Source organism: Carassius auratus, chromosome 21 (assembly GCF_003368295.1).
Source record: "Carassius auratus strain Wakin chromosome 21, ASM336829v1, whole genome shotgun sequence".
Classification (NCBI taxonomy): domain Eukaryota; kingdom Metazoa; phylum Chordata; class Actinopteri; order Cypriniformes; family Cyprinidae; genus Carassius; species Carassius auratus.
In genome coordinates this window covers 88,272-107,980 of record NC_039263.1, presented here as the reverse complement: position 1 = coordinate 107,980, position 19,709 = coordinate 88,272, and the positions used below count along the sequence as shown (strand labels likewise).

Sequence of the window (19,709 nt, the reverse complement as noted above, 5' to 3'; positions counted from 1 at the left end):
TCATGTGGGAAAAGTAACTGCAGAGAAACAGTCACAACTTTCATTTCCCAGATCAGGTTAAAATGATTGAAGCTATTACTCCAAGAGACAGTCAAGCACCTCATACGCACTACTACAAAAGAAGCAGTCAGTTGAAAGGGGCAAAAGATCCAATTACTCCAGTACAACTGGTTCAGTGCTGTACAAGTGTGCTCTTTAAACTGCTATGTCCTGCTTGCATCGCCCCTTTCCTCATGGGTAATTGACACTCTCAGCATACAATGGATGTGGACAGAGAGGAAAAACAAACACAGATTCTGAGACGCTCAGACTGCTTTGACTACAGCTGAAAGTAGGAAATCACTCCGGTTCAAAAAGCCGGCCTCTTCATCAGCACAGTTTCCAACCGAGGGAGTTTTAAACACTTTGAGTATGTAACATCCCTAAATGCATCAGTACGATTACAGGGGTTTGGATTGAATAGCCTCTTAAGGAGAGCGAAGAATTTGGAGACTGTTACAAATGAGCATGTAGGCCGGCACAGTGCGGTGTGCGTTCATGTCTGAGTCAGTCTGGCCAAACTGATCTGGATGGGAAATTAGATTATTTCAGTTTGGATTACACTAGATATGTCAAAACACACTCTGACTGGAGTGGTTTTGGATCTGTGCTGCCATCCATGGTCCTGTAATCAGGGTTTAATCCATGAATAGCTCATTACCACGAGGTCAGCACAAAACAAAATCCCCAGTCAAACGAGGTTGTGACCCTAAACCTCGCTCCTCAGTGGATCACTGGGAACGATACGTATGTGTATGTTGAGAATGGACACTCATTAATGCCGTATACATGAACACTACTTTTCCATACACTTCTTCTAGAACGTCCTTATCTGAAGGTTACCTTCTGAATTCCGAACAGATCTTATTTCTGAAGTTATTAAAAACAAGGAATTTAATTTGGGTTACCCACCAGCTTCTCATTTAAAATTCACACAGCATTTGCAAATGGTATACCGAATTGTACAAAGTGTGCAATAACTGTGTAATTTATAGACAATTATGGGACACTGGATAAGAAGATGTATAGGAGGCACACGTGGATCTGGAATCGGTGCTAAAGGGAGGGAATAAATGAGACACCGGGAAAGTCAACGGGAGGGTTAGGGTACATTTCTCTAAAATGCACTTCCGCATGTATCGGCAGATTTCATTTGACTTAATTGACATTCATAAGCCAGACGTTGCTGTTTTACTCTGAGTGGGATAAGGCTGTCTTCTGCTGTTTGCTCAGTAATTGAAATTTCCATTATGAGGTGTAAACATTTAGCAGCCACCAAGTGAATATTCATCAGCAGGAGCATTAGTGACACAAGATTCTGTCTGTGTGTATTTGTGCCAACCATGTACTGAATTTGCATTAAAGCAAGGGAATAGGGTACTTTGTATGCATATATGAATATATTAAGTTGCTGTTTGCTCAGTATGAGGTTGATTTGTTTTAAGTTCTTTGATCCAATCCCCATCTAATATTATAAGTAATAATCTTCCCTATTATTTATCATTATTTATATGTATTTGTTTACAGGTGTTTAACACGTTATCTTAAATGTAGGTAATTACTTGACTTGACAATTAAATAATTTACGTTAATGTGGTTTTAAATATGAATCAATAAAAATACAAAATACTAAGCTTTGTTGAGATGAACAAACATCAATGAATTACAAAAAAATAAGTAATTAAAATGCATGGCGTGTCAATTTTATTATATAAGATTCTGTTTTGTTTTAAATTGTACTAGTCGAATATGTGGACAGAATTACTAAAACTCAGTATCTTCCCTGTTTTCTTTCTTTCAGCCCCATCGCAAGTGAGTGAGGTGATAAAGGAGCGAGTTCAGCAGCACAGCATTCAGCTCTCCTGGCAGGAACCAGAGCAGCCCAACGGCGTCATCACCGAATATGAGATCAAGTACTATGAGAAAGTGAGTACACACCACCTGCTCCAGAGCATAAGCTATTAATGAATATATGTCTGTGTTTCAGAAAATGAAAGACAGAGCGAGACAATGACTGTGTCTACCTGTCTGTCAGCATCCCAATTCCCATGCTACCCATCCTATCCTGTATTTTTTTTTTTTTTTTCCTTTTTCATGATTTGCATTCTCTGAGCATGAAGCTCGCAGTCAAATGCTCCGGTCTGAGTGGATCCTTCCCCTCTAATTGCTGTAATGAATGAGACACTCATAAGATTTTAATTAGACTGAGGTCCTTCACCAATCCCACACAAACATACACAGGACCGTCTCTGTTTACCACAGCCACACTTGTACACGTCTAAGTCCACTTCAGACATGCACACACGAGAGCAGCACACATACGTCTGGTATTGTTCCTGAGCATCTGTTCAGTGAAAAACAACCCAAAGCCAATCTCTTGTAGGCACGCACACGCTGCAACTAAAACATTCATCAGAATTGTACTCCCAAAAAACATGAACACAAACACATACACACAATTAATTTCTTTCACCTCAGCTCCTTCTCTTGACAATCCCACTCCCATCCATTATAAAGCATTGCTTCATAGTGTCTACCTTCAGACTCATATATAGCTAGTCAGGCATGAGCAGAAAGGTCCAGTGTGTTGGATTCTGGTCTCTTAGGCAATGTGAAAGCAGAATTAGTCTCCTGAGCAGTGCTCTCTGGCTGTAGTCCATCCTGTTTGAAAATTAGAAGCAAGCTTGACTTCACTCCTAACAGCCTGTGGCATTCCATTTAAGGTTTTTTTTCTGTTCTGAAGTCAATGAGAGATAATTTACAGATCAGTGGGAAAATGTTGTGGTTCAGCATTGGTGCAGATGCTTTTCTTATGTTGTAGCTGTGGTGTTCAAACAGGGGATGCAGGTTTGAATCAGTTGCGTGCACAGTATGAAATGCACATTTTCAAGTTATTATTATTTTTGTTGTTTGATTGTTTTCTCCTTTTAAGTCTCTTATGCTCACCAAGGCTGCATTTATCTGATCAAAAATATAATAAAACAGTGGTATTATAAAATATTGTTACAATTTATATACAATTAATATGTAATTTAAAAATGTGATTTATTCCTGCCATGGTAAAGCTGAATTGTCAGCAGTCATCACGGCAATCTTTAGTGTCACATGATTCTTCAGAAATTATGCTAATTTGGCACTCAAGTAACAAATTGAACTTTTCTGATCATTTGCTGTGTATAACAAATGTGATATATCAATGTGACTATATTGCAATTATCTCTTTATCTCACAATGAATAATTTTTTTCTGTTTTATTGCAACCTTTTTTCCGTAATAGCCACTCTGCATCTTACAATTTCCAGTTTATTTCTCTTAGTTCGTGACTTTACACCTCACGATTGATTTCTTATTCTTAACATTATCTGAAAAAAACTGAATTCATTATCTAATTTCAAACATTTACAAAAGTTGTGGTAGTAGATCCAGTTCAAACTGCTTTCTTTTTTGTTCCAGTGCACAATATTTATAAAAAAATAAAATAAAATAATATAAAAAATCTACTAAAAATAGGACAGACATTTTCAGCCATCTTTTGCATTCAATTGTGACACACTAGTCTTAATCTCGCCTACTATATACAGTAGGATGGATAGCATGCACATTGGTATCAGCCATAAACTCTGTGTTGGTGTGCATGTGTTTGTGTTTCCTCAAGCTCTCTTTGACATTCCAATTGTAAATGAAGCACCAGTTCCTTGTGAACAGCTTGCTTCTGGTTACCTAGGTTACGGATGAAATACTGTGATATTGCCAATGCTTGAACTCTTTGCGTGTGAAAAAGGCCAAATGCTGCAGTATTAGCTGCCAAACACTTCAGCGTAACAACCCCTCTCTGTAAAGAATTTGTGCAATTTGTGCTTTTGATACCCTGTGACACAATTGTTACTCTGTTTTCTTTTCTTTTTTTGAACCTGAAGGACCAGAAGGATCGCATTTACTCCACCGTGAAGTCAAAGTCTACTTCAGCCACAGTCAATAATCTGAAGCCAAGCACAGCGTACATCTTTCAGATCCGAGCATTCACCGCCGCAGGATATGGCACCTTCGGTCCCAGAGTAGAGGTCACCACCAAGGAAGAATCCACTGGATCTGGTGAGCTAATCAGTATGTGAAACAGCTATTTTAAGGATTTTTTAAAATCTATTTTTTGTTAATTGGCGCACTAGTTTATCTCCAGTTTAGCAAGGTTTTTCATTATGATCTATCCAATTACACTTAAAGGCAAGGTCCAGTTTCTTCCAGATAAAATCTCTGACCCAAACTCTACCTAAGACATTGCGCTTTTTGATAAGATGTTCCGTTTCGGTTCCCTCTGCAGTTTGTCAATGAGCGCAGTATTTTCAATTCAGAGAAACAAACCTAATGAGAAACAGTCTAACCTGAATGTGTCATTGTTTCAAATGCAGGCCACTGTATTACGATCTGGGACTATTAAGCCAAATTTCAGAAACAGTAGAACTGTGCACTCAGCGAGACCCTAAAATAGAGTCAGCCCCTCCCTGCAGCAGAGAGAGGATAAAAAGGGGGTTACAACCGTTCATGCTTTTTCAATGGAGCTCTGCTTTAAGCTTTTCTGCTGCATGGTTTTGCCAAATAGTTAATTAGAGATGCACAAATATAACAATGCTGAATGATTATAGTAAGGAAATAATTATATTCATGTTATCATATATGGCTGATTTTAAAACATCTTATTTTGTATAAATGAATTAAAAAAGAACACTAAAATCCACAAAGCAAAACACATGACATGCGGGGAAAAAAGTAAAAAATCATGAATTAAGAATGTGTTCCTATGATTTATTTATTAGTCTAGGTAAACTGTAAACTGGCACGCTATTCATTCACATAAATTATGTTATTATTCACTGGATTTAATTAAATTGTGGCCATCATTTAATTGAATTAAAACAAAGGAAGGAATTAGTACAAAGTGTTCACACTTAAACTAAAAACAAGACTGAATGAATAAGTCTTGAGAAGAAATTCTGAATTAAAGAAATATATTTTCTATCTAATAATCTTTTACTTCAACAAGTGAATGCTTGTATCCCAACTTAATTGTACAGTATGAAAATGGATATTAATTTTGACATTTGCTAAACATTCCATTCAATAGTTATTTTATTTTATTATTAAATTGTTAGTGTAGTTACAACCTGAGTCTTAGATGACAGAATAGGTAACCCAAATGAAAGAGCATGGAATATTAATACAAAATGATACATTTATAAAAATCTTGAATATTGGCTGTGGACAACTTCATGGTATCAATATATTGTGAATATATTGTTTTTTAATTGCAGCTACAGTTATATCGAGTGAGCAGAATCCAGTCATCATCATCGCTGTGGTGGCGGTAGCTGGTACCATCATCCTGGTCTTCATGGTGTTTGGTTTCATCATAGGGAGAAGGTACGCTCTCGCGGCCCCCATTGACTCTCCACTACTGTGAGTCTCATATGCTCTCTCAGTTTGCCTTTCTGTCCCTCAAAGGCCACCATATCTGTGGAGTTCACACCCTTGCCCACTTGCGTGTGATCACACCCACCCACCATCATGTCATACACTGTGGGAATGTGACCTCTGATACATTTTCCCCCTCACAAGCTCATGCTGCTAGCATACACCCAGAATGGGATTCACAACTGCTGATCCTTCCTCTCAATATCACCTTTTTTACCTGTTTTTCATGATTGAACCAAGAACGCCAGTGTTTTGCCTTCTGAAGACTTCACTCATGATGTTTGTCATATAACTGGAATAAGCTAATTCTCATGAATCCTTCCCGAACACGTATTACTGTCCTGCATGTCCATCAACACTGAATGCTCTGAATGCTTTGGTGTTCCATATCAGTTCAATTCATTATGGAGTTATTTCCAATCAACTGGCAAGATCATTTCCAGATTGCAGATCATTTACTAATTCTTGATGTTTGTTCTTCCTATATCTGTTAATTAAAGCCATTCTGAAAGACAATTTGCCAACACAAACACACACACACAAAAATGAATCTAATTGATTAATTTATATCCAAGCTCATTCCTTGGAACAGAACGGAACAGGAATTCCATGCATTTCTATTTCGTGTCAAGAAAAACATTCTCATTAACATTTACGATTTCACCATTTCTTCAGGTTGTGCTAAGATGTGTTGCCCTCTATAGTCCTACTATGTTTGAAATCGCACATCTGGTCACTGCAGGTCTTTAACTAGTTTCGTTTTGTTCCCTTTGTAGACACTGTGGCTACAGTAAGGCCGATCAGGAAGGGGACGAGGAACTTTACTTTCAATGTGAGTGCTAGCTTTCATCTGCTCATTATACACACGCTAATCAGTGGTGCTCAGCCGCACTCCTGGAAACCGTCCTGCAGAGTTTAGTTCCAACTCTAATCAAACACCTGAACCAACTTATCAAGGTCTTCAGGCTCACGCTTGAAAATTACAGGCAGGTGTTTTAAAGCAGGACTGGAACTAAACTTAACAGGAGGGGAGGAGCTGGACTGAGCCATGCTGTACATCACTGATCATCTTCTGGTAAACCATTACAGCTGTGCCTTCTTATGAAATGTCTAGAACCTTTCCTTGAAATCCTCATATACAGAGTTCATTTTAGGTTAATGCTTTCAGCTAGCGATAAGAGTAGGGATGCACCAACATTGACATTAAATAATTATTTTCATGTTATGCTCGGTAATTGAGAAATGGCCTGTTGTTAATAGGGCTGAAATGATTAGTTGACATTAGGGACAACGTTGACAATAAAAAATTGTCTACAAATATTTATCTCATATGAGCTAATGTAAGAGACTGCAATAATGCAGTTTGACCAGTGTGGCGCTGTAGCAAAAGACTGCAATTCAGCTCTCCGAATGCAATTCAAGAGAAGACACAGTGGCAATGCTTCAGTGCAAACCAACCTGAGGCTGCTGACCAGTATTTGGATGAATATGTAAATATATACTGCGCACTTTCCTCTCAATAACAAAATAAACACATCAAAAACTGACAGCGGTGAGAAAGCAGCAGTTTAAAACACATCTGAGTAGTGATGTGGATGTTTGCATGAGCTCTGCAGTTCAGTACCCCAGTAAGTCCATTCACAAAATTCATGACAGCATTCATTGGCCAAGGCCCATCCATGAGGCCATTTGACCAACATGTCAAACAACCAATCAGTTTTTTAGTTCATCATCAAGTTTCGATGCGTGCAAATGTCACCACAATAACACACAGGTGTGCAAAACCTCTCTGACATATTTTAAAGATTCTATTCCGCAAACTTTAAAATATTTTACATACTTTCGAAAAGCCAGCGTTTAGTTGATCCTCATAAGCGCTCATCGTCACAGTTGTAAACACGATAGTTTCCTTCTTTCCTGGTGCCATGGTATCTTTGTTTCCAGGCGGAGCATTAAAGAGAACGACACACACATCTCACGGAAATCCTGTAGAATTCAACCAATCTAATGATGACTTCGACACTCCTGAAGCGTTTCCACTTTTGTGTCCCATATGCATTAAACGTTTAGCCAACAATCCGTGGGTGTGACGTCTTAGGCTGAGACTAGATGGACTGCTATTAAAGAGATGAGAAAGAGAATCCATTACACATTTTTCCCCCCTTAAAACCAGTGTTAACATTTTGTCTAGGCCCACCAATAACTGTATGGACCTACTGTTGATGCTCTGAACTGTTACATAATCACTAGAATACATGTCTAGCATCGCCTATGGTGTAACGCTAGGCCATAATCCTACAGAAACATTCCCCCTCAACTCCAGATCTTCATCTAAAGAGAGCTTTCAGAGATGTCAGCATTAAGAGATTCCTCTAGGTGGTTGCCTTCTCTTAAATTCTGAACCCCTGCGCCCAGGCCTCTCGGCCAGTAAGATGTTTTCTCTCAGCAGTCCCTAATGAAGCCCCTGGAGATAGCGCTGGCGACTGCCTCTTTAGACTTGCTCTGCTAATGATCAGTGCTGTAGGCAAACTGCTGATTTGGAAACAAAGGTTCAAGGTGGCACAGCTTGCTTGTACAGGGGCAGCTCAACCTTACTAACGTTCTTGCCCACACGCTAAGGCTTACAGCTTGCCATATTCTCGCCGCTGGGCAGCCATGCCAAAAACAGCACCAGACGCTACAGACAGCATCTGCTTATAAAAAGAACCTGCTCAGCAATGCAAAAGCAGAATATGCTGGCTGGTTTTACAAAAGGCAGATAAGGCATGCACCATACTCGTGTGCCAAATTTGTTGCTCGTGTTGTGCGGGCAACAGTTTTACTGACAGCTTAGATGGACGAAGCAATTACAGCAGGCAAGAAGAAGGGAAATGACTGGAGCACAATGCTGTCCGATTGCTTATGTCAACGTGTAGGCCGACACAACCGTGAAGGAGCTGGGGGATATTAGGAGAAAGTGCTCTCCCTGTTCCTCGGCATTGTTTTTGTTACAAATTAGTTTATTTAATTACTCGTTAGCAACAGTCCATTTTAGTTGTTTTCATCCCAGCGTGATGTAGCTTATTAGTTTTTGCATCTCATTAAATGGAGCTTAATGTTGAAGTTGACAGGTAGCAATGTAATTATAGGATTTGATTAGATACAAAAAATTGGGCGGACACATTAATTGGGCCTAAAGTGTTACATTTGTATAAAAGAAAGTTAAATATTGCTAACTGGGCTTTTTTAATATTTTAATATAATTACTGTTTTATCCATAATTTTAATAAATTAGTTATTAACATTGTTAATTTATTATTAACAATACAATTCATACTTTTTACTAATTATTAACAATTAACAATACAATGAATAATTCAGGTATTACTATATATGATTAATCAGTGTTATTGTTATTCATAATAACAATTATTACTACTATAATAGTAATAATTAATACTTTTAATAATAATACTATAATTTTTGAATGTTGTTGATTTAAATATTATATATATTTTTTATTATTAACAATAATAATAGTTTTTACAATGAATAATTAATTCCATCAACGCCCTTTTAAAATAATTTATAATAACATTGATTACTATTAACAATATTGATGATGATGATGATGATGATAATGATAATAATAATAATGTAATTGTTAAATGTTGATAACGTTAAATAAATAATAATAATAATAATAATAAATATTTACATGTAATATTTAACATTATCAACATTTAACAATTACATTTCTATTAATAATAATAATAAGAAGAATAATTTTATTAATAATAATTAATTCCTTGGAAGACATTAAAAAAACAATAAATCTTAATATTGATAAATGTTAATAGTATTAATGTTAAGAAGAAGAGGAAGAATAGAATAGTCTAATTGTGTTTGTTTCATGGTCATATGCAGTGAAATGTTCAGTAATAGTTCAGTCTTGTGAAACCCATTATCCAGTGAGTGACAGCTACGAATGTTGCTGCCATGTTGTACGGCTAATACACCGTCGGCTCCATTGTGAGAAGGTTAACAAGAAAATGTAATAGTGCTTTTCATGAAATATGTGGGAAAAAATAAAAGCATAGGTTTTATTATTTGATGAAAGAGACCTTTTGACATGCTATCTTCCATCACAGTGTGCTGTTTAGCCCACAGCCCCGCGCCTCTACCCTCCAGTAATCGCATCATTCCATCAAGGGCTCTGTGTGAGTGTGGCATGCATATTTAATCGTAACAGTAATCCTCTTACCCTTCTACAGTTAAATTTCCAGGCACCAAAACCTACATTGACCCTGAAACCTACGAAGACCCAAACAGGGCTGTCCATCAGTTCGCAAAGGAGCTGGATGCCTCTTGCATTAAGATTGAGAGGGTTATCGGCGCAGGTGAGCTCTTCCCTTGTCTTCTCCGCTGCCTCGCTTTAGTCACACACCTCTCTCATTTATCACAATGACAACCAAATATTTACACTCTTGATAGCGGCCAGAGCATCTCTCCAACCCCCTGTTATTGATAGCGCTGCTGTAGGATTGGTTTATAATTAATATGTCTTCTCCTAAGGCCAGGATAGTCATAAATACATCGCCATTGATGAATTGCTGCCGCATCTCTTTGAGATACAAACCGTATAAGTGTGTTAGCGTGTCCTCTATATAGCATATCCAATTATCTGCACTCCCCTGTGTACTGATGCATGGCATCATATAATGCTGAATCCTGCTGTTAGTGTGACTGATATGTATTAAGCTGCATAGGTTTAGATAACGGTGTCAAACGTGGCCTGGATCTCTAGAACTCAGCTTGTGGGTGGTTGTGTGCTTCACAGGAGAGTTTGGAGAGGTGTGCAGCGGACGACTGAAGCTGCCCGGAAAGAGGGATGTGCCGGTGGCCATAAAAACACTGAAAGTAGGCTACACTGAAAAACAAAGGCGGGACTTCCTGTGCGAGGCCAGCATAATGGGCCAGTTTGATCACCCGAATGTGGTCCATCTAGAGGGTGTCGTCACCAGAGGTGGGCAAAGTCCGATGAACATGACATGACATGATTTAAATCTGTTAGTATGACTTGGCAAAAACCAGACTGGTCCGATTTCAATCAGACTAAAGTGTTTACGTGACATTTAACCAAGACAAATCACTGTTTCAGTCCGACTGATACTGAACTTTTAAAGCGTGCTATAAATCTTCTAAGCTAAGGAGAGTTATGACTTACCGTAAGCTCAGTTGTGAAGTCATATTGTTATGATTTGATCTTGTAATTGGGATAATATTATTTGTGGCTCAGGGTTGTTTATTATTATTTTTGGAGAGCGTACACTATGAAATGCCCGGCCGACAGACTAAAGAGATTCCAGTGTTGTAGAATTATCTGTGAATTGTTTCTCATTACTGCTTTCATACAGTGTGTGTTGGCCACGCTTCACTTTAATGGAGTCTGTTCTTTGCTCTTTCAGGAAAACCAGTCATGATAGTAATTGAATACATGGAAAATGGCTCATTAGATGCATTCCTCAGGGTATGTATAAACCACCCTAGACAATCCGGTCAGTGAATACAATATCTTGTCTGTTCTGTTCATTACACCCACTGTGATTTACCATTTCATTGCTCATTCTCGGGCCGTGTTACTCAGCCCCACCACGTAGTGGTTGGAGTGTGTGTCCGTTGTGCGCTGGTGATGGATAGACAACATTTCTCTGTTTGTGCTTGCACAGAAACATGATGGGCAGTTCACTGTGATTCAGCTGGTGGGAATGCTGCGCGGCATCGCGGCCGGCATGAGATACCTCTCAGACATGGGCTACGTCCATCGCGATCTGGCGGCGCGAAACATCCTTGTCAACAGCAATCTCGTATGTAAAGTGTCCGACTTCGGCCTGTCCAGAGTGATTGACGACGATCCCGAAGCTGTCTACACAACGACGGTGAGTCAATTAAGCCACTGTCTCATCGTACCTGCCTTGGAAGCCCACGGCACTCTCAGAATAAACAAATCAATCCGTGCATCAGATAGGAGTACAAATATAGATACTGTCTGTGCTGCATTGGGATGCTAGAATGTTACTGAACATCAATACAGTGCTCTCTAACTCTTCTCAGAAGTCAGAAGTCAGAAAGAGCTTTGTTACCAAGTATGTTTACACACACCAGGAATTTGAAGGAATTCTCTAGTTGACGGAGAGTGTAGTGATTGTGAATTTTACTCCACAGGGTGGAAAGATCCCAGTTCGGTGGACAGCAATGGAAGCCATCCAGTATCGTAAATTCACATCAGCTAGTGATGTATGGAGCTACGGGATTGTCATGTGGGAGGTCATGTCCTACGGAGAACGACCTTACTGGGACATGTCCAATCAAGATGTAAGTTTCTCTTTTTGTACAGATGAATGTTTTGTACATTGAATCAAATGGTTTCTGAATAATATATAACATAAGAAAATCCATATAAAATTATATATAAAGAATACAATAAATATGTATTAATTCCATGTATTAGTTATTAATTTTTTTTAATATATTTATTTTTAAATCATGCTTATATCAGTTCAATAAATCAGCAGTAAACCAATCATCATTACAATATCAGTCATCACTGCTCTAATGCATCAAGGCATATGTTGGTTCTGTGATCATCTTGTTTTAAATTCCTTCTACATGAAATCATGTTTTTTTCATTTTTTTTTTTCAACCAGCCATCATCCATATTTGATCAGTTTCAAACGTTTCTCATGTGGGTTAAATTAAAAAGTCGGAAACTAAAATGCTTTCCACGTCCTTTCAACTTCATCAAGGCACTTTTAGTCTCTCATTCGTTCAGCTTACTTTATAGTCTTGTAAAACCACAGCTTGCGCCAAAAGGCCTGTTTTTACTCTGTGAACAGAATCTGTAGGTATTCAAGTATTAGGACAGTTACGCACATCTGACACTTTGAATTTTCAACTGGATATCAACACAGGTGTCAAGAGTGACCTTGTTTTAATGACACATTTTGAGGATAAAAAGGTTTAATGGATCTGCGGAAACGAATGGAGTGTTTTGCTTGTGGATTTCCTTTTTGTATTCTGCTACACTTTCAACCTTTATAATGAGAAATGATAATGCGAGCCAAATTCATCATTAGCGGAGTTCAATCAATTCAAAGATATCTGCTTAGCCATGCAAAACCTTCTAAACGATCTGCCGAGCCCAGCTTTTCTGACGGGCTGAGCTTTTGTCTCAAAGAAATTGGGACTGCAAAGTGCCGTTCATCATTCTGATCACATGCGTGCATGGTTTTCAAGTTGAAGCGGATTGAAATTCAGATATGGTCACGGCAGTGTTGTTAATCTGCCGCTGTATGTAGGCACTTGTCTTGTATATGCTGCACTGTTAGGCAGATTCTTTGTCAAAATTACACAAGTTTGAACATCCTCAGAGAAGTTAAACAACCTTTATCAGTGAGACTAATGATGACTTATAATTCTCTACTCACTAGTGAACATTAGCTCTCCATGGTAGTGACTAACTTGTATCAGCCTTTAATGTTATTTTTTGCATAGGAACATTTGCATCGGTGGAGTCTTGATACTTGTCAGGCCTCAGCGTCAGATGTTTTTATACCCTTTTGAGGGGGAGGCGAAAAACTCCTTGAGGGCTGCTAAAAAAGAAGGAAATATTTACATTTCTTCAACTCTTTCTGTTTTGACACTTTCCTTTCTGTATCTCAAGCCTTGTGACAAGAATAGCAGATGAGGATTTGGGGAAAATAAACAGTCTCCTTCTAGACGAGTAGACGATGGGGAAAACCCTAGATCTGGACAAGCCTTTTCTGTCAGTTTAGCTGCTAGTTGTGAATCCACATTTCTGAAAGTTTATTTTGCTCATTATAGCTGCATTTGTTTTTATTAAAATACAGTAAAATCGGTAATATTGTGGAATATTACCATTTCAATTGTTTTCCATTTTAAAATGCAATTTTTTTTTATTGTTTTAGGGTCCCTTTACATCCATAAACCCCGACATGTGGAGCTAGTCATCTGCACAGACACCCAAGTGACAATGCGTTCATCTTTGGTTTAGCTAGTTAATTACATAGACTCATGATAGTATGACAGTCACAAGCAGCTGTTGAGCAGACGGCTTTTAGTGCACTTGCTTCATTCACATCCAGTTTTGGCAGTTCCCTTTTTTATTGCACTCTGGCTCCCTCCAATAACCAGTGCAAGAATAATCACATCTGGTTAGCCTACTTTTCCTCTTTTGTAGTTTGTAATGCTGGAGGTAAACCACAACAGATTTATCCAGCAAAGCTGCTGTTTACAGAGTCCTGATTAGAGGATGAGCAAATGGAGAGCTGGAGGTGCAGGCTTTGTGTGCATTGCGTTCTGGATGCTAATGGCTAAGCTGCTTGATTTTCCATTGGCTTTTTGTATTTCTGTCTCTAAACCTATTGGTTTCTTTTCAAGCCTTTTTTAATTTTCCATCTCTGACTCTGATCTTGCAGGTCATAAAGGCTATCGAGGAGGGATATCGTCTTCCCGCCCCCATGGACTGCCCTCCTGGCCTCCATCAGCTCATGCTGGACTGCTGGCAGAAAGACCGAGCAGACCGACCCAAATTCGATCAGATCGTCGGCATCCTGGACAAAATGATCCGCAATCCTAATACCTTAAAAACGCCAATGGGAACATGTACGCGGTGAGGACGCCCATTTATTTTTATTTTTATTATTCGCCCGCCATTATGCCTCTCTGCTGATGCCGTTCACAGACCAGCTTTGCTTTTACGACGCATGGAAGTTGCTTGTTATGTTTTATACTCCTGCACCTCCCTGCAATGTCTCTGAGCCCTTTTATAGGTTCACGGGTAAATTTGCGAACAATTCCATCTGTCCGGCATTTGATTTATCCGCTAGGTTTTACTGATGAAAAATAAATCCCGGGGAATCATTAAAGTGAAACAGCCTCCATGCCTTCATGTTAGATAACAAGGACTTTAAATCAATTGTCATAATGAGTGTTTGAGACTTTAAAGCCTTGTGGGAACTCCATTCCCTAGTGTGGTTTTAGACAGAGGAAGTGTGTTTACAATCATAACTGGATCTGTGTCTCACATTGAAGATATGACTTTTAAAGCTTTGGAAAGCCCTTGGTCCACCTAACCATTTTCACAAGTAATGCAAAGCAACAGTTCGCTAAATCGATATGAAGGAAATACAATAAACCATGTGTTTTTGTCTGCACAACACCAATATCAGTGAGACTTCATTATTCTCAGTTTCAGTACTGCTACAAGAATAGTATGCTGTTGAAATCCTTTTATTTAAAATTCTTATTAATTTCACAAATTAAACTATAACAATGTCATGCAGCCTTCAATATTTCTAAATTAAGTAAAGAATTCAGTTTTTCAGCTTTAAGTTGTAAATGTAATTGAATTAGACACTGTTTACAAACAGTATAACAGATCAAAATTAATGATGCAGACAAAGATTATTATTATTATTATTATTATTATTATTATTATTATTATTATTATTTAATAACAGATGTATCAACTATTAAAAAAAAAATTGAATACAAAAAGTAATCAAATGTTAAATAAAACTGTTGACATTATTGGCATGGACTGTACTGCATTCTTCTAAAATATAATACATTGTCCATGGCAGGAAATTTTAATTAGCTGGGCAGGATAAGATAGATAGATAGATAGATAGATAGATAGATAGATAGATAGATAGATAGATAGATAGATAGATAGATAGATAGATAGATAGATAGACAGACAGACAGACAGACAGACAGACAGACAGACAGACAGACTACATGCATACTTTTGCCAATAAAGGTCAACTGAGGACAGTATCATATACCAGTACCTTGAAATAATGGTTCTGTGCCCACATAACATTCATATTTGTTTCTTCCTTTTTCTTAGACCCATAAGCCCACTGCTTGATCAGAACACTCCAGATTTCACGTCTTTCCGATTGGTCAGTGAGTGGTTGGAAGCCATCAAGATGGAGAGATATGTGGACAGCTTCACAGCTGCAGGCTACAGCTCGCTCGAATCTGTTGCTAGAATGACTATCGAGTAAGAGCCCTTTGCTATGATCTTTCCTGCACACTGCCATGCTCTATAGAAATGCATGATCTTTCTAGGAGTAATTTCAGCCCTCAGCTCTCATTCACAATAAAATCCAGACATTGTGCTGCATTTTAATCAGATCTCTTTGACTCATACTCAGACTCATCGTGTTGTGTTTAATATGGCCTTTTCTCAGGTTCTTTTTGCCTAGGTAATGAAATACCTCTCAGGTGTTTCACACTCCATTTCTGTGATTTATGAATGTTGTGTTTCTGCTTTAGGGATGTAATGAGTTTGGGAATCTCCTTGGTGGGCCATCAGAAGAAGATCATGAGCAGTATACAGACTATGAGAGCCCAGATGCTGCATCTTCACGGGACGGGCATTCAAGTTTGATGGGCATCGGCAGCACTCCCCGATTTGATGAATCAGAACTCTTCAGGACAGCACCGCAAAATGTGTGACAAAGCAAAAATAATAAATAAATAAAAAACAACGTTCCGTTTTTAACCTTCCAGAACTGACAGAACAGAATCATTCCTTTGTTAATGGCGAAGGATTTTGGTGAAGGTGCTGGAAACCAAGAGACAGAGAGACATGGAAAACGCAGACAGTCAAGAGAGAGAGAGAGAATCTTAAACGGACAGTGACCACAGGATGCTCTAAAGAACTCATCATGTCATTGAGACGGAGCATTCGGGAGGATTTTTATGCTTTGTATGGACCTTGTTTATCGTCACAGATTTGCTCATAGTTGCTATAGATTTCACTGATTACTTTTTTAAATCAAGGGTGAATATAAAAATAAGCAAATCCAATTCATAAGGAGTTCTTTTGCTTTGGTTTGTAATATCCACACTAAGGCAGTGTGGGACGTTACTCTTCTACTCGATTGATTTGTGTTAGCTTGTTTTCGCGGATTGTGTTACGGAACTGACAACAGGGTAAACCGTCTCATCTGGAGAGAAAGAGACAGAACCAGAGGCTGAAAACCGACAGAAGAGGTATGTCTTCTCCAGCCAGCACTTTCTACATGAAGCTCTCTCCAGACTGAAGCATTGGCAGAGAAAGAGAGTCAGGCCGACCTGGTCTTTTATATCGAGCAGAAATATCCCACTGCTTGGTCACGTGAAGCTCCTGAGAGTGATTGGTTGTGTTTAAGAACAGCCCGAGCAGATGTTAGGTATATTTTATGATCCTTCACGACAATTCAGATGTGAATAAGTACAAAGAGAATTGCTAACCACTTCAGGTGGAGTTTTTTTTATTTTTTTTTATTTTTATTTTTTTTATGTAAGAACTATTACAGTGGCAATATTCTTTCTAAGTTTATATTTACCACATGAATGGATTTATCAGTGCTGTTGTTGAATGTGTACTTTTTATTATTGATATCATTTATCATAAATACATGTTTCCATAAAGAATGGGAAAAAAAAGAAAAAAAAAAAGAAAGAAAGCAATTTTGATTTAATTGTTTAAGCAACAGTTTCATTTTTGTTCAGTATCAGTTGGTTTCCTAGCAGGTGACTGACTTGAAAATCATACAATGTTGTGGTGTAAAGGAGTAATACTGCCTTAAAACAAGTCAACTATTGCTCTTATTTTTAGGTACTGAGATTCTTTGTGAGATCACAGCTGAGTTGGGGAGAGACTGACTAATATGAGCAATAATTTGAGGTGCTGTATAGACTTTTACTCACGTACTGCTTGGAAATCAGCAGCAGTGCTGTGAAATTTGATCAAAGAGAGTTGGTGGATTTATATACGAGGATCTCTTCACCCAGACTGAGATGCTTCGCTGTGTTTCTTCCACCCTTTTGTTGTGCTGAGCTCAAAGATGAGGTTTACACTGAAGTATTAGTGCCATTCCAGCCTTCCACTCTCAACTGAATGTTTCATTGACAAGTAAATGTTACGCATTTTAGTGTTAAGTACTTTAAAGGGTGCTGTATACCTTTTTAGACTTGTTTTGCTGGGCTGCCACAAAACTCTACCATTTTATTCAGCTTTGAGCTGATGCAATTTTGTTTTATTTACTACAAAACCTTATTGTGACACATTCTAAACACACACAACACGTTTTTCATTATTTTGAGGAACCAATGCCATTTTAACCGCAACAGCCGTGCCAACATGTGGCGAAGGCGGAGCCGTTGGAGCGCAGCATCACTGGAGGATTTAGCCAAACGTTTGGTGCTTCAAAAAAGCCATCGTTTACCATGCCGTCTCCATTGTGAACCCAGCTGGTGTGTGTGTGCGTGCGTCTCATCCGGATCATATCGTACCCTGGTTAGAGGCCCAGCTCTGCTCCACTATCCTTCCATCTCGCTAACCTCAGCATTGAGCCCACGCCAGGCCTTTGAATTGAATGTGAGCAGAAAGGCTCTCGGTCAGCACAAACCCCCGTGCTTCGTAACTGCAGCCACTCAGATCAGCCTCCCGGCGCGCTCTGATCTCACACTCCGGCCTCCCGGGGGCCCCTCGCAGGCCCTTACCCTCTCCGCTCGGATCCGGGGCCCCTGTAGAGACAGCAATTTGAGCCACTTTGAGATTAACGCCTGGATTCAATCAATCCCACATTAAGGCCACTGTACGGGTCAATGACAAATCTGTCAATTTTTCTGCTTTGTGCCGTTTCTAACTTTTCTGGTTTGATATAGTGGAGTTTTCGGTCAAGACAGTTTGTGCTGTGGATTGATTGAGTTCACGGTGCAGCAGGGTTTTATAGACTTCTGGAAAGACGCTAGAGAGCCCACCTAGACAAAAAGTGAAGTGGAATATTCCAAAGAGTTCAGCACTGTTGATTGTGTCAGAGTAATCGCAAACCAGAGGACAATTTGTATATGTTTTAGCTGTAAAACTTGTATATTTTATTTATAATTGTCATTTCTTTATTTTTCACTTAAGTACTCTGTAGTGAGCTCATTGAAAATGCACTATATTTTTCTATCTCACATGCAGCTGATTCTCGTCACCCTCACTCTTTCAGTTGTACATAATTTCTCATTTAGGACCAAAGAGAGCTAATAGGTTTCCATTTTAGAAGAGTATTTTTTTCTTTTCTCTTTAAAGTTGGAAAAAATGTACAGTTCAAAGGAATTGTCGATTTATTATTTATTTTTCTGTGACAAGATTATGGAGAGTATTCATTGGTCAAAAAAAAAAGTATTTTCCTCAGTTGAGAAACTGTATGGTCATTTACCTAGATGATTTCTTGTTACATAGACCTTTTTTTTTTCTTTTGCTTTGTAAGCTTTGTAATAGACTGTACATATATTTTTGGAAATATAATGCAATCTTTATAGCGGTGTCTGTGCCTTCAATTTCTGTTTCTCCATGATGAGCCTGGGCTCTATGATTTACAGAGTTATGTGCCATTCAGAACTGAATACAAATTCAATTTAGTTTTTTACACATTATTATTAACACATGTAATTAACATACTTTAAACTACAACATCTGTCATGAAATAACCATAAATGATGTTTCTGCTTTTTTCTAACACATTTCTCTGGTTGGTGTAGCCAATACACACGTGCGGTCCCAAGCGAGTTAGAGCCTCACATGGATTCAGTGACTTTTTGGATTCATGGATTTTCAGTGATATTTTAGATCATATTTCATATCCACACTGAATTCGCAATTCAGTAAATCCCTCTTATTTAATTTCAAATGAGCTTCCTGACTGAATTCAGTTCAAATTTACACACGGTAGTGAGATTCTTCAATTCTGAATTTTGCTCATCCCAAATTTTTGATGATATAAATATTACATTGTAACATTGTAATTTTTGTGTGATTCAGCAAACAAACGGAGAAAGAGCTAATGGGACCATTGAGAATTGTTTGGACCCCCGTTAAAGCGCTTTGACTTTAATAATAACATTATGCTGTGACAAGTGCGTGAGAGGAAGAGAGGGTGGGAGATTTGTTTGATGACCCTGCTCATGACAGAATCCTGGATAGTGTCACTAAAAAGACATTACCCAAAGCCTTCGACATGGGAAAGTTAAACCATGTCCCCTTTGGGAGTTAAACAAAGAGGTCCTAATGGATTTATGAAGATTATATCTCTGCAGATACTCTGATATTTATTTTATTAACTCAAGGGGAATCTTAACCTCATCATGTCCCAGAA

At 38.4% G+C, this 19,709-nt stretch overlaps 1 protein-coding gene across 1 annotated transcript; it reads left to right on the top strand.

Annotated features, from left to right (window-relative positions):
- Positions 1-1,788: 1,788 nt before the first annotated feature.
- On the top strand, positions 1,789-18,875 carry LOC113038126 (ephrin type-A receptor 7-like). The gene is made up of 12 exons (XM_026195323.1): positions 1,789-1,965; positions 3,957-4,131; positions 5,346-5,454; positions 6,282-6,337; positions 9,759-9,884; positions 10,325-10,510; positions 10,953-11,014; positions 11,214-11,423; positions 11,710-11,859; positions 13,983-14,176; positions 15,419-15,574; positions 15,850-18,875. The coding sequence occupies exons 1-12, from the start codon at positions 1,789-1,791 to the stop codon at positions 15,962-15,964; spliced, it is 1,716 nt and encodes a 571-aa protein (XP_026051108.1). The 3' UTR covers positions 15,965-18,875.
- The last annotated feature ends 834 nt before the right edge of the window (positions 18,876-19,709 follow it).

What these genes read in the sequence shown, in the direction of transcription:
- LOC113038126 (XM_026195323.1), top strand. Translation starts at nt 1,789, where the DNA reads ATGTGGACAGAATTACTAAAACTCAGTATCTTCCCTGTTTTCTTTCTT. An exon ending in TGAGAGGGTTATCGGCGCAG is followed by an intron (nt 9,885 to 10,324) that starts GTGAGCTCTTCC and finishes TGTGCTTCACAG; the next exon opens with GAGAGTTTGGAGAGGTGTGC. An exon ending in AGAGGGTGTCGTCACCAGAG is followed by an intron (nt 10,511 to 10,952) that starts GTGGGCAAAGTC and finishes TTGCTCTTTCAG; the next exon opens with GAAAACCAGTCATGATAGTA.